This window comes from Meleagris gallopavo, chromosome 1, assembly GCF_905368555.1.
Source record: "Meleagris gallopavo chromosome 1, MGAL_WU_HG_1.1, whole genome shotgun sequence".
Classification (NCBI taxonomy): domain Eukaryota; kingdom Metazoa; phylum Chordata; class Aves; order Galliformes; family Phasianidae; genus Meleagris; species Meleagris gallopavo.
In genome coordinates this window covers 112,904,697-112,919,038 of record NC_139404.1, presented here as the reverse complement: position 1 = coordinate 112,919,038, position 14,342 = coordinate 112,904,697, and the positions used below count along the sequence as shown (strand labels likewise).

At 34.0% G+C, this 14,342-nt stretch overlaps 1 protein-coding gene across 15 annotated transcripts in view; it reads right to left on the bottom strand.

Moving 5' to 3' along the window:
• Positions 1-14,342, bottom strand: part of DMD (dystrophin) — a 1,154,126-nt gene that overhangs the window by 693,554 nt on the left and 446,230 nt on the right. For all 15 annotated transcript variants that reach the window (XM_085210257.1, XM_085210277.1, XM_085210286.1 and 12 more), the window contains 4 exons: positions 13,791-13,941; positions 9,342-9,461; positions 1,138-1,239; positions 926-1,033 (listed from right to left, as the gene is read on the bottom strand). In XM_085210257.1, the coding sequence (XP_085066383.1) occupies positions 926-1,033; positions 1,138-1,239; positions 9,342-9,461; positions 13,791-13,941 (481 nt within the window). The remainder of the gene's footprint in view (positions 1-925; positions 1,034-1,137; positions 1,240-9,341; positions 9,462-13,790; positions 13,942-14,342) is intronic.

Sequence of the window (14,342 nt, the reverse complement as noted above, 5' to 3'; positions counted from 1 at the left end):
TAACACCACTGCCTTTATTTTAGAGGCTACAAAACTTAAGTGCAGGACGCGGGGAAAAAAATGACCCTCGCTTCACTACAAACTCCTTCGAGGTAATTGTAGAAAGCAGTAAAGTTTTCCCTGAGCCTCCTTTTCTCGAGGCTAAATAACCTTAGTTACCTCAGCTGCTCCTCATAAGACTTGTTCTCTAGACTGTCACCAGCTTTGTTGCCCTTGTCTGGACACAAATTTCCTTCTTGGTATATTTCCAGCAAATTCTGGAAGGTACCAAACTATTTGACACTTTTTATTTGACAAAATAAATAGTAAAAGCTGTTCAAAGAGAAGACTTTAGTTCCTAGTTACAGTAATAATCTACCCACTTTAACAAAAGCATAGACATGAATGTTTGCTATCTACCGCATGCATAAAAAATTGTTCTTTTGTATAAAACAGTGCCTAACAATTTACTTTCTTTTCAAATGTCCTAATGCTATAGAACCATTTCCAAGCCTAGGATGTGCCAAGTTTCACATCTTTACAGAAAGGCATATTTCTAAGCCAATCTGAATGACATTCCCTCCATAAAGATGATGAATTCTAGAGTATTTCCTGAAGAATGAAGTAGAATATGTGGTGAAAAGAGTATATTTTACATATGTAAATAGATTGATTCCTTTAACACAGGGATAGTTAAAAGATAATACTAATTCAATTCACAAACTTTTGACCAAAGAGAACCTAGAAGCGTATCTGTCCTTACCAATTACCTTAGCAGCAAAACTACGGACCAATTAATTACTCACACAGAAGATAACATCTATGCTCAGAAAAAAGAAATACATATTCTGTTAAATCATATTGTCTAAGAGAGGATAAAACCACTCACACAAAGATTCATGAATGGAAAAACTGAGCACAATATAAGACAATAAAAAATACATACAGCTAATTTGCGTAGACTAGTCAGCATCTCATTTTCATCTTTAAAGTCACTTGTCTGGATTTTGCTAAGTGCATCTTCTTTCTCAGAAAGCCACGCATCAAAAAGGCACTGAAAGAAAATTGGAGAGAACAAGATGAAACAGCCCCAGTTGGGCCATTCCTAGTACAGTTTTAGGAAGAACATTTCAATTTGTAACTACTAACAGTACTCACCTGCTCTTCTGCAAAGTGCTGCCATTTTCTAAGAATATCTTGCAGAAGGACCCATCGATCTTCCGTCCATCTGCAGATGGCTGCCCACCGGCTTCCAAAGTGCTAGAAAGAAAGAAAAAAATAATACAATACGTGTTCATTTATACCTTTTAAAACAAAGGAATCTGATCTTCCTATGCACTTATAAATTTTTTTTGAAAATATTTTGGCAATCACTTTTCATAATTTTACGTCCTTAAAATACATTTTGTGTTACACTGAAATGGATTTTATCAATGATTGAGATAAGACTCAAATGGAGAGAATAGAAAAAGTAACAGAGCTGGAAAGACGAGAAAATTTTAATACTAATACAAAGACATCTTTTTCCATTAAATCTCCAATACTATGCTCTCTCTCTCTCTCTCTCTCTCTCTCAAAAAAGAGGGGGGAAGAAATCCAGAACTTTATGATACCCAAAACATAACTACTTGAAATGTAATTTCAGTGGCTCAAACTGTTGATCACAGCAATAAAGTATCTGTGTTTTTCAATTGTGTTGTCAGTGATGGCGATCTGATTTATTTTCTCCTTTACAATGTTGTCATAGGAGAAGAAAATCCTAGAAGCTAACATTAGCATACATTTACATACAGATGAGTTTTTCTGTATACTTATAGCATATGCTACTACACACATTTTAAAATTGTGAAAAATGCTATGTTGTTCTCTTTTATTTATTTTAAAGAAAACATTACCACATTATTTAATTTTCTTATTAGTCTTCATTGAAAAATGCCTGGTTAAGACTACAGTTGTGATGATGCATGGTATTATAAAACTTCTATTGCAACAATCCACAATAATTTTATTACACTTGAGAACTATATGCAAAATTTTCAGCTCCTCCCAAATAACAAGTCTTTTAAAATCTGTAGAATACAGGATATTATCATATATTATTTTCCACCTATTTCTATTGCATATGTATTGACAAAAGGAAAAAGTCGTCTTTCCCCCATTTTCTTATCTGTTCATACTTTCCATTTTCATATTTATTTTTAATGGGGCTATGATTTAATTTTGACAAAAAAAAAATCCAAAAAACGAATTTTTGAAATGAAGGGATTAAAATAATATATCTAATTGAATTATATATAGAAGAGACATTTCTCTACTTTATATCAGAAATGTAAATTCTATTTTGTACTTCCTAGGAACTGAACGGTAAAACTACAGGTTACTTGAATTTGTGCCTTTATCAATGTTATGTCCGAGTAAAAAGTAAACCTTCATTTACTGAAGGTTCAAACCATAATAAATCTTACAGATTAAAAGAAGTGTTTATGGTGACATTCAGTCTGATCATATTAGATAATTGCACAGTTTAGAACACTGAAAATCATCTCTGATCAGCAACTGCAATAGGTTTTGAGAAAGTAGGTTTTGAAAAGAAGCTTTTTTGCTTTCTTTACATTAAGGATCATGGTTTTCATTTATATTTGAAATTATATAACGGGTACTTATTATATTTCCTAATTAGACCTAGACCAAACTCAAATAATTTTTCAAGTCTAAGAACCACATTTATTTTATATTAAAACCAATTTTAGTGTTAATTTGTCATTAAAAAGTGATCAAAAATTTCCAATTCAAACAAAGACACAAGAAAGTTCAAGTTATGAACATGAATATTTCAGAAAGCTTATTTCCATATCAACAGAAAAAAGTAATTACTGGTGAAAGACTTTTGCCTTTGACATATAATGAAACAGTAAAATATTTTACTTGCTCATTTCACCCATTCATCACCAAATGTGTTTGTTAAATTCCATGATACAGAACAGTTGGGGAAAAAAAACACCTGACAACCAGCCAACAGAAATAATTATTTAAAAAAAACCCTCATCTTCCCTTCACTGAAAATTATTGCTCTCAACTATTTGAAAGGGTAGATAATAGCAGGACAAGGGGAAATGGTTTTAAGTTGAAAGAAGGAAGATTTAGGTTGGATGTCAGGGAGAAAGTTCTTTACTATGAGAGTGGTAAGGTGCTGGAACAGGCTGCCCTGAGAGGTTGTGGATGCCCTATCCCTGGAGGTGTTCAAGGCCAGATTGGATGGGGCCCTGGGCAGCCTGGTCTAGTATTAAAGTTGGAGGCTGGCGGCCCTGCCTGTGGCAGGGGGTTAGAGATTCATCCTAGAGATCCCTGAGATCCCTTCCAAACCAAGATTTTATGATTCTATGCTTGCTAATTACTAGTTCAGAAATCACAAACATACTATCTCTTACAGTCCAGATGCTTCTTCTTTGAAACTGTCTTTCCTTAAAATTCTCTCAATTCAGAGTAATTATTATTAGTCAACTACTCTTAACATTGCAATGATTCAATAAAGTTAGAAGAAGAGCCTGCTTGTCATTATTTAGCAAGGTCCAAGTCAAAATACTACCCCCCTTTTTCCTCACCAACATAAAAATCTATCTATTTTTAAAATCTCTATATACAGATGGTGAAGTGAGCCGCATTTGGTTGTTTTGGTGCCTCATGGTCTGATTTACAAAAAAGTTTCTGGATCCTAATTACAGACTACATTTTTAAAATATACTTGCAAATTTTAGTAAAAGATTTATAAATCATCCCAAAGACAGACAGCAAAACTTCTGGCACCTTTGATTTAAATCAATGCTGTTATGAAATTCTTCTCATGACCAGACATCTCTTCGTTGGTAATACAGATTTAGATCTAAATAAATTACACTGCAGAAAATTAAATCATAATCAAAAGCATTTCAAGCAGATGCAAACTCTGATAATCCAGTACTTACATGAGACAAATGGTAATACATGAGATGTACTGAAAAACCTTATTTTAATGGAATTAGAATTTGATTTTTATTCACTTCCTGAATGCTGGTTAAAGAATATAAACATTTCCTTTTCTAAACTCCTTTCAAGGAGAACAGCCTAAGTATTCTCTGTTAGAAACAGAAAGCAAACTAAAATACATATAAGGCATGTTCCCTGTCCCCCTTTCCCTTCCCTCCCCTCTAATAAACTCATTGATTTGCACACTAAATAACATATTGGTCAGTGCACAATACTTATTTCCCTCATATGTCTCAAAAGCATCACAAAACATAACCTATTTTTTTTGCCTCAATAGTATGACAAAAATTATATTTTAATAATTGAAATGATTAAGCACACTGATAAATGGGTTGATAGCCCAAATTGCCTTAAACCTATTACTTTCCATGAGAGTTGACATGAATGTGTTCAACTGTTCAGTTGAAAAAGTTTAAGACAAAAAGATTCAAGTCCAAAATATCATATGAGTACTTTCTCTAAGGTGGATACTAACTACTGAATGAGAAGGTGCTCAGTTTTATCTCCTTTTTTTTCCATCAAATAGTACCCAAAGCTGTAGGTAGCCTGCGTGATGTCTGGGAAATCAGGCTGCACCACAGGTTTTGCTCCCAATACTTGGAAAAATAAATCTCCAGAGAAAAAGTAAAATGCATATTTGCTCCTTTGAAATGCCTATTTTATGGTCCTAGCTGGAATTTTCAGAGAAATCTACATGTAAAAGAAACTTTTCTTATTTTGAGAGGACTCTGAAAGAATGTTCTTTATGCCCATAAAAGCAGAAGATGAAAGGCTGCAAAAAGGTCAAAATAAGCAAGTACAAGAACAGGATAAAGTGAATAAAAACAATGCAACTCTTGGGAACACTGAAGTGGATGTACAAAAAACTGAAAAAAACAAGACTGAAGCTTGCAACTAATATAAAAAGATTTTTGAAAGATGCTTTTTTTAATGAAGTAATGCTGTCTATTCTTTAAAGTAAAAAGAAATTTTGTCTATATGCAAAATCATTTTTTAAAAAGATTTGGCAGATTCACTGAATTTCCCCTGTGCAGCTATAAGCAAAATGTGCACATATTTTACTTTTTTAAAGAAAACTTCCTTACTTATTTTGAAGTACTTTTACAAGAAGTAGACATACATCATCATCAATCAAAGAACAGTACACCGGATAAGTATATGATCGACCACAAAATTATACTCTCCATTCCTTTCCCTTCAGTAGCCATCAAGAACCATTTGATGAATCAAATGCAGATCCCATTCCAGTATGGAACCCTGAGGCCTGTGGAGGGCTCTAATTTCAACTAGCCTACAAGAGTCATTGAGGCACTGATTGTCTACTGGGTATAATTAGAGTAAAAATTTCATACCTTCTGGGCTTTTTTTTTTTTTTTTTTATGTCATTCAGTGATTTATCTCAGCTGAAGGCAATTTCCCATACTTTCTTGAGAAATAAGTCTGACTACTGCAACAGATTTGGTAGTATAGTCCTCTGATTTTTCAGCACTAAATTCAGATTTAGGCCTTATGCAGTAGCTGCCTTTCTGGTAAATCTTGGGATTGAGACTATTGGGATCTAGAAGCTACCTGTCTAAATAGCCAGATCTCAACACCAGCACAAACACACAGCCTCACAAAATATCACTCTGATAGGTCAAGTAAACAGTGTTAAGTATAAAAAGATAAAATATTCATACTCAACCAGGCTAGCTGTAATCTCTCAGACTATCTTGGGAAAGCAACTTAAAAAGAGGTGTTTACTTTTCTTTTCCATGCAATGTTAACTTATCTATGTGCAATTTGTTTGAGGGGACGCATTTGACTTCTGTGTCATTAACTGACTCTTAAGTAGGACTTAGATTTTTGGCACATGCAATAAATCTGAAGAGCTTCTACAGCGCTCATTTGAAGCCAGCATAAATTCCTGCCAGCCCGTTGAGACTTTTATAATATGCAAAGAAATTCTTTCTATTGTTTTATACAGATATACGTACAAATGTATGTATTTATATTTACAACGACATATACACATATATGTACATGCACACGCATATATGTATATACACAAAAATATTTCAGAAATCACTATCCCAATACTCTAACAAAAAGGCAGAACAGATTTACAGCTGCTTTGAAAGCGCAGTCTCAACTGCTATGTGGCAAAATGGTTCACTGTCTTTCAAATCTGATCCTGACCAGATCTCACTAAGGCAGCCTTAGCAAGCCTTTTGTCTGACAGCGCACACACTTGTTTTGTTCTGCTTTTAAAAGTGAGACTGGCAGATACATAATCAAATTATGAGCTTTGCTCCATGGTACTTCTGACAAATGCTCTGATAGGTGCACCTGCCAACACAATCTCTCTCCTGTGATTATATATTCAGTTTGCAAATGACATGTGGGGAAAAAAAAGATATATAAACAATTTTTTCATGCACAAAGGAGAGGTAATGTCACATTTGGCAGGACAGCAGGTGGACTATGGCTTTCCTTGGCATAAAGGAAAAAATATTGCAGACCTCCCTAATACTCTAAGCGACAAAACTTTTTGGCTGTATTTAGTTTTTATTAACACTTTTAATAATGTTACAAACTCTGTGACTTCAGAGCAATGAGATTATTGAACTTTTCTTTCAGATTTTTCTTTAAGAGAGTATGACTGAAGGAAGGAGCCATACAGCAGCTGGATTGTTTACACCACCCCATATTCTACTCAGTGCTCTGCTTCAATATAGGTTTCCTCAGGAATTCCCTTGCTGGCATCATTTCAGGAATATACTTCCTCAATGACAGTAACAATTGTTCATGGTTTATCTCAATAACAAGCACCATCTCTACTAGTATCCTTACAAATTGACTATTTTTGTTATGTTCCATATACATATGTTATTCTTTAAGCTTCTTTAACTGGACAAACACATCATAGTAATGAGCAAGTTCTGTTTATTGAAACTGCGAATAAGCTTTTTATTCCATAGGCCTATGTAGATTCTCATAAGATAGTTTATGAGTTCTCATAAAATTGTTTCAATAGATCGCGAGATTAAAAATATTAAGACTCCTCAATCATTTTTACTGATGCTTACCTCAGTCTGACTTTCCTGTGTTTTCTGCTACACGTTGTACTTGAGGTTTGCTGTAAATGCCTCTTCTATAGGGCTTTGAATTCTACGTCACAATAGTAAGACTAGAAAATCTTCTCCTATCAATCCCTGTTTTAAATCGGCTGACTTTCTCCTCGTAAGGAATTTAAATAATCAATTCTGCCTTTTGTGAGTGTAGAGGGTGTAGCTGTGATCTTACTGAAGAGCGTTATTGTCTCTAGAATGTAAAATTAGATTCAATTTGCAGTAATCCACACTTTTTATTTTTCTCCTGCACTTGTCAAAAATCTCAGTTGTATATCTTCTAATTTGTGAAGCATAATAAATATTAAATGCCTTAAATAATTTTCACTTTTTTTTTGTCATACTTTACCATAACCTTCTCTGAAGGAATCAGCAGTTTGCAAACATAGAACAGTATCTCAGTTAAACCTTTTCCCATTCGTTTTTTAAATTTTATTTCATTTCCCCCTCTTCCATTCCATTTTCCTTGTTTAGTTAACCTTCTAAAACCACGAGTTTGCAAGGAATCTACTTTATTCCACTGAAGAGAATATGAGTAGCTAGCAAGACATTCTGAAATACCAGTCTTTCTTGCATGGTTCCGACACTGAAAATAAATTTAAAAAGAAATAATAATTGATATTCAGTATAGGCTGAATTGTTTCCTTCCCTGGGTTGTGCTCCCTGATGTAGAAGCAGTTTGTAGTCTCAGTATTAATCAGCTTAGCCAAATGTGTACTATCTACACTAATTCCCATACTAATTACTAATTTATTGAATTTGTTAGGATTGGTATCCAAATCAGTTAGATTTTAGACAGCACAAACATCTGTCTGTTATACAGACATGCCTTCCAGCTGAATGTATTGAAAGTTTCTCTAGAGAAATCTTGGCCTTTAATGATTCAAAAAAGCAGAAGCCTGTTTATTTTTTCGTTCAGTAAACCAAAATGAGGGAAACTGCTTTCTCCTTTCTAAAAGAGATAATTGGAAGAACCCTTGGTTCTAATACTAACATACTTCTTGAGCACTGATCTGGACATCTGATGACATATTTAGTCATACCCTTCTTCCCAATTCCAGTCAACATGTCTCAATACTGTGTCTAAGTTCACTGAAAAACTATAGTAAGAGCACTGCATATATATATTTTTCTTTTAAGGTGAGACTTTCTTAAAACAAAAGGTAAAGTTTAACCATTTCTAGAACATTCAGATTGCCAGCTCTGTCATAACTACATCATCGGTGCACCATCCTTTTAGGGATATTCAAATAATATTGTTTAAAAAATGGAACACAAAAAAATCTGTTGTTTAGACTTTGCATTAAAAGGCAGTGAAGAATGTTTGGATTCAAAGACAGACATTACTACTAACTTGTCCCAATCCTGGTACTCCAGGAAGCCCTGCCACAAGAATCCTAAGCAATAAACCACTGACAAAATGTGTATACAGAAGAGTATGAAACAGAGGATGAAACAGAGAAATGAAACAAAGGAGAGACTGAAATAATTCTCTTTGTTTCTTAGAAAATATGTTCAAGTGAAACTAACAGGAAATGCTAACTCAAAAAAGTGGTTAAAAAAACCTACATGTTCTTGATATTTCTTCATAAACTTCATTCACCTAGGCAACTCTTCACATATTTGTGTTATTTTTGTTTAATTCACATATTTGGTTTTACTTATTTTTTTTAAGGTCCTCTTTCAATTTGATGGGGTAAGCGTTAGCGTTAAGAAAAGCCATACACATATTGGGTAACATTTAAAATGAATGTGCCTTTAAGCACCTGAGAGTTGATCACAACATTTTCTGTACTATAATACCAAAATACAACACATGCAAAAGTTTCCAATCAGAAGAAAAACGTTTCAGTAAACTCACACTCTACTTAATGATATAATGTTGTTACGTTCTTCTCCTTAAATATAACAGATAATCATGCTACTTCTGTCAGGAATAATGGAATAAAGTTAAGAAACAAAAGACGAACACTTGTCCTTAGTCTTGAGTTAATAACGAAGAAAACAGAAAACAGAAAAAAAAGTTACTCTAAGATATTTGTTATTTTCTGCAAAATACTTGTATTTGCCTGCGCATACAATAGTCATGGACAATAGAAATGTTGAAGATCATACTCAGAAAAATCTGTCCAGATATACCTCAATGCTACAAATATTTCTTATTTCACTTAAAGCCACTGATAGCTTTCTCTCTGAGACCTAAGTTCACTTCTATCTCAGTTCAGTTACCTGAAGCTGCTCTTCCAGTGCAGCTGTCGCTTTGTCTCCACTGTTTTCATCCACCACCACCACCATATGGGTTAGAGAGTTCACCTTCACTTGTTCCTGTTCCAAATCATCTTGAAATGCCTAGAATTAAACACAAATGCAAGAAAATTTATTCCAAATTAAGAAAATGCTGTGTGCTGAATCTTCAATGTTTGTCAGGCTTCCCATGCCTATCCTGTCCCTAAACCATGCAGGAGCTGGGGGAGTCCTACAGTCCCTCCGACTGTAAACAAAGTGCAAGTTTGAGACCAACTAATGAGACTGAATGTGTAAAGATCTACAGAACCCAATCACATTCATTCCAGGGACCTGAAGGAACTGACAGATGTGGTTCTCAAGCCACTCTAAACCATATTCAAAAAATGGAAACTGTAAGGCAAAGTCCCTTGGTCTGGAAAAAAGGATATATCATTGCTATTTATAAGAAAGGTAGAAAGGAATAAAGATCCAGAAACTACAGGCTGGTGAGCCTCACATCTGTGCCTGGAAAGATCATGGAGCGAATCTTCCTGGAAGCTACGTTAAGGCAAAGGAGAGACGAGGAGACAATCCAAGAGATCCAATGTAGTTTACGAAGGACAAATGGTGCCTGACCAATCTGGTGGCCTTGAACAATGGAGTGATAGCATTGGTGGACAAAGGAAGGGCAACTTAAGTCATATGCCTGGACTTCTGCAAGGCCTTGGCATGGTCCCTCACCATATACTTATCTCTAAACTGAAGAGAGATTGAAACTTCAGGCCACAGAGAAGGCACTACTGAATTTCTTTTCATGATTTTCGTTACTTTGTTACTTAGACAATGCCCTTAACACTTCAGCAGTGTGCCTTCATGATTCATACATATGTGCTCTGATAGTTATAGTCTGCAAAATAAAATGGCTACCTTTAAATGCTAGTGGAAAACATAATTACACTACAAACTATGTTAAATTTCAATTTCACCATATCAATTTTTCTGCTACTTTTTCAAGTAGAATAATTCACTTCAATATGAAGAACATGCACTAGCTGAAGATTAGGTTAGGTATTTTACATCTTTTTCGTAAAGCATTTTAGTTTTATTTGAAAAAAAAAAAACAAACACAACACATATAATGGAGCTATACACAACAGGAAAGGAATTCAAAGGCTTATGATTTTAAGGCATAAGCCTCTTAATCTAAGACATTTCAGAGTTTTAATTCCTTCATGAACATATTCTGGGATGATACACTCATAAGAATCTATTGTTCTGACTTTTATGCCTGTGATTACCACTTCCATCAGAGAGCGAGGCTACAAAGCAATTCTCAAGGACTGTGAAGTACATCAAATTATTAAAACAACCCTTAGAATTCAGACTTCTCAACTTTATCCTGACACAATTCTTGATGAAGGAACAGGATGACAACTGTTTGCTTCTATTCACTCTTTTATTTAAGCCTCACAAAGGTTACATCCAGGGAGGAGGTTGATTTTTACTTTCTTATTAGGGAATATATGGAATATGTCAAAACCATGGAGCGAGCGATGCTCTGTAAACACAAGAAGTAAAAGTGTGAGCCTCACACACACTGTGAAAGACGTGAGAAGTCAGTACACCAATGAAACTAAAAAGTTTAGTCACTGTCTAATCCCCAGGTTCAATTTGCCTGAGCTAAACGGCTGTTCTTCATAATTAAAGCATCTATTTTTACCATGAAATTCACTGGAGACAATTATTTGTATGCAGGAACTTGTTGAAACAGGAATTTACTGAAGACAGTTTTAATACCAGAGCATGCTCTGTTCAGATCATTTGAATTCAAATTTGTAACAAGCAATCCTCATCTAGGAGGGAGGAAATTTTCAGGGACTTAAAACATTATCTATCCCTGTGCTCTTTCCGTGTTTCAATGATATATGTTGATGCACTGAGACAGCACCAAAAACTCATAAAACACCACAGCTGCTCTAATTCCTATTTCTCTATCAGATCACAAGTTATTTGAGTCCCAGGTAATCTAATTCGAAGGGAATAAAATTACACAGGGTATCGAAGTACCCAAAGAGAGATATAGCCCTGATATTTGAACACTTTGGAAGTCTCTTAATTTACCTCTGTGTTTTTCTTTTTATTATCATTTTTTTTTAAATCAATTCCTACAAGATCCTCACACTAAATATTTTCTATAGTTAATGATATTTTCATTCAAAAATAATAATTAAAAAAAAAGGAAGCCCGCCTTCCAGAAAAAAAACAAAAACAAAAACAAAAACCCTAGAGGTAGCTCAAGATTTTTTTTTTCCCCCAAAAAGGTAATGAAATTACGTTTTTTTTTTAAATTTATAAACTGTATAATAATGTGGAATGATGATATATATGATAAAAAACATTAATTAAAATCAATTTTTCCTTAATTATAAAATGTATAATATTATTTGGCTTGAACTATTCAATAGTTCCCAGACTTCTACTGAAAAGTAGCTTCCTCCCTTAATGACATTATAAATAAGGGATCCTTACAACTGCCAAAAAAATGCTTAAGAAACTGCTGCAAAAGCAATATTCCTTTTAAAAAAATGTTTGAGTATTGCTCCAAAATACACTTAACTATTACAGATTTCTTACCGAAGACATATACCTTGCTTATAACATAAAATCTCTCTGTCAATCCATTCAGGAATTTTTCTGTACAATCAAGTTATTCATCTTTCACACTACTGAACTAAGTGGCATGCTGAAAAGAATGCTGTTTGCCTTCTCTCATCTCATTGATAGGCGTAATTCCCAATCTGCATTACAGAATGATGATTATTTGTAGTACTGGACCTAGTAAATAAACTGAAATATTGAACTGTGGGAGCAGGTAGGGAAGTCATAAGTCATAAGGCTAAAAATAAAATGAAAAAAGAGTGGAAATGAGGTATTAACAAAGAGAGAAAGAGGGGAAGAAGATGACAGAAGTAAAGAGGAGATGGAGATAGGACAATGACAAAACCAACCTATCATCTTTGTTTAATTTGAAATGATCGTGGTCTGTCTATCTTCTCACCTCAGGAGAGAGGTGATTTTTTTTAACCTACATAGAACTATACATGCGTAATTGAAAGGAAAACACAGGTGTTCAGTTGTGAAGATACCAAAAAATATTACTGTATTCAAAATCTTTTCTTTTTCTCCAAATACCACTTTATAACTAACTGTTCTTTTCTGAGAAATTTAATGTCAGAATATACACTTCACTAGCAAATCTACAGACTGAAAACCATCATCATCTCACAAAGCACTGACAGCACAAAGGGTAGCAATAGGCCTAGAATTCCTGTACTTCTTCAGAACTCCGTAATCAGAATGCAGAAAAATTATCTTCAACACTGAAGTGGCTCATGTGCCCTTTCACTGGTTTAGATCTCTTCTTTAGAAACCACAAAAGCTGTTTTCAGTATGAATTTGTTCTGGGAGATTATCTGCCCTCTAGAGCCTGTACACTATAGTACTGACATAGGCCATGAAGCAGCAAGTGTTAAAACCTATCAATACACTACATAACTCTACTATCTTGACAGATTTTGAACTACTGCTGTAGAAACATTAATAGATTATCACAGTACATCTCCATCACCTCATACTCTATTTTTTTATACTTCTCTGTGTCTTCCTAACATTATCACCATATGTGTCACAAATACATATATAAATATATGTATTATCTCTTTAAAGGCACACAGACACTTAAAAGTGCATATGTAAAGGTACTTATGAACAAGGTTCATTCATTGTGAAACTTAAATTAATACGAAGCTGATTTAATTCAGTAAAAAAAATCTATTACATGACTTACAGTTTCTTTCTCCCTAGCTCCCTCCCTTTCAAATTGAAGAGCATTATCCTTATGGAATATGGAATACATTGGTCAAATTCTCTCCCACACTTCATTTATTAGTATTTGTTTTTCACGAATACATTATTAAAAGAGATTTTCTAAAGTTAAAGTTTATTTTATAGTGCTTCATGGTTACATATTCACAGTCCCAGGAGACCTAACAAGATGCTGCAACCCAATTATGGCTACAGAATCAATAGTTCTACAGCATGCACGAGGAAAAATGCAACATGAAAAAAAGAAAAAAACATACATGAATTATAAAATCTGATAGGATTTGTATTATAATATATAACAAAAGGATGTTACATTTGCCAAGTGTATTCTAGTGCATAGTTTATATGGAAAAAAAAAAACTTTTTATATCAGGATAAAAGTGAGAATTGTGTACAATAGCTCCATAAAAGCCTGTTAATTGTACAAAACAATTTGTCTTAAACCAAGATTCCATATTACACTGCTGTGTTCTTATGGGAGGAATAGCCATTCAAAATGTTAAAAATTCACTTTTTAAAGCTTTTGGAAGCTATATATGAATGCAGTACCCAAATTCCATATCATACCTTATGTTCTTCTACTTGACGCTTTAGGTCCTCTAGATCTGGTCCTAAGGGCTCTGAATCTATCCTCTTTGTCCTTTCCTCTGTTTTCACTAGCCAGTCAGCTAACTGGGCTAGTTGCTGATTCTGCAGATCCATTAGGATTTTATGTAAACTGTAAAACCAAAAAATAACATTTCAATTTGTACATGAAAGAAAACCTGTCTAACCTTTATGCTCTTGATTATCTTTCTTAACATTACAGAATGTAAACTAGATGACAGCTTTGCAAGACTTTTCAGCACACATTTTTATTTTAATCTCAAAATCTGTTCTTTCCAGAAGACATAAAGAACATCCTTGGGCATTTTGATTGTTAAACTGATTTTCATGAGGCTAGATGTCAAGCCAGAGTAAAGAATATTTCCAGGCAGCTAAATGAAGATTTGTTGAAATAGTACTGAATTAGGCAATAATTAAACTGAAATTAATTCCTGAGTCCAGGAATTAAAAACAAAACAAAACCCTTAGTATTAGAACCATGGAACTGGTTATATTTCATGTTTTGTCTGAAGT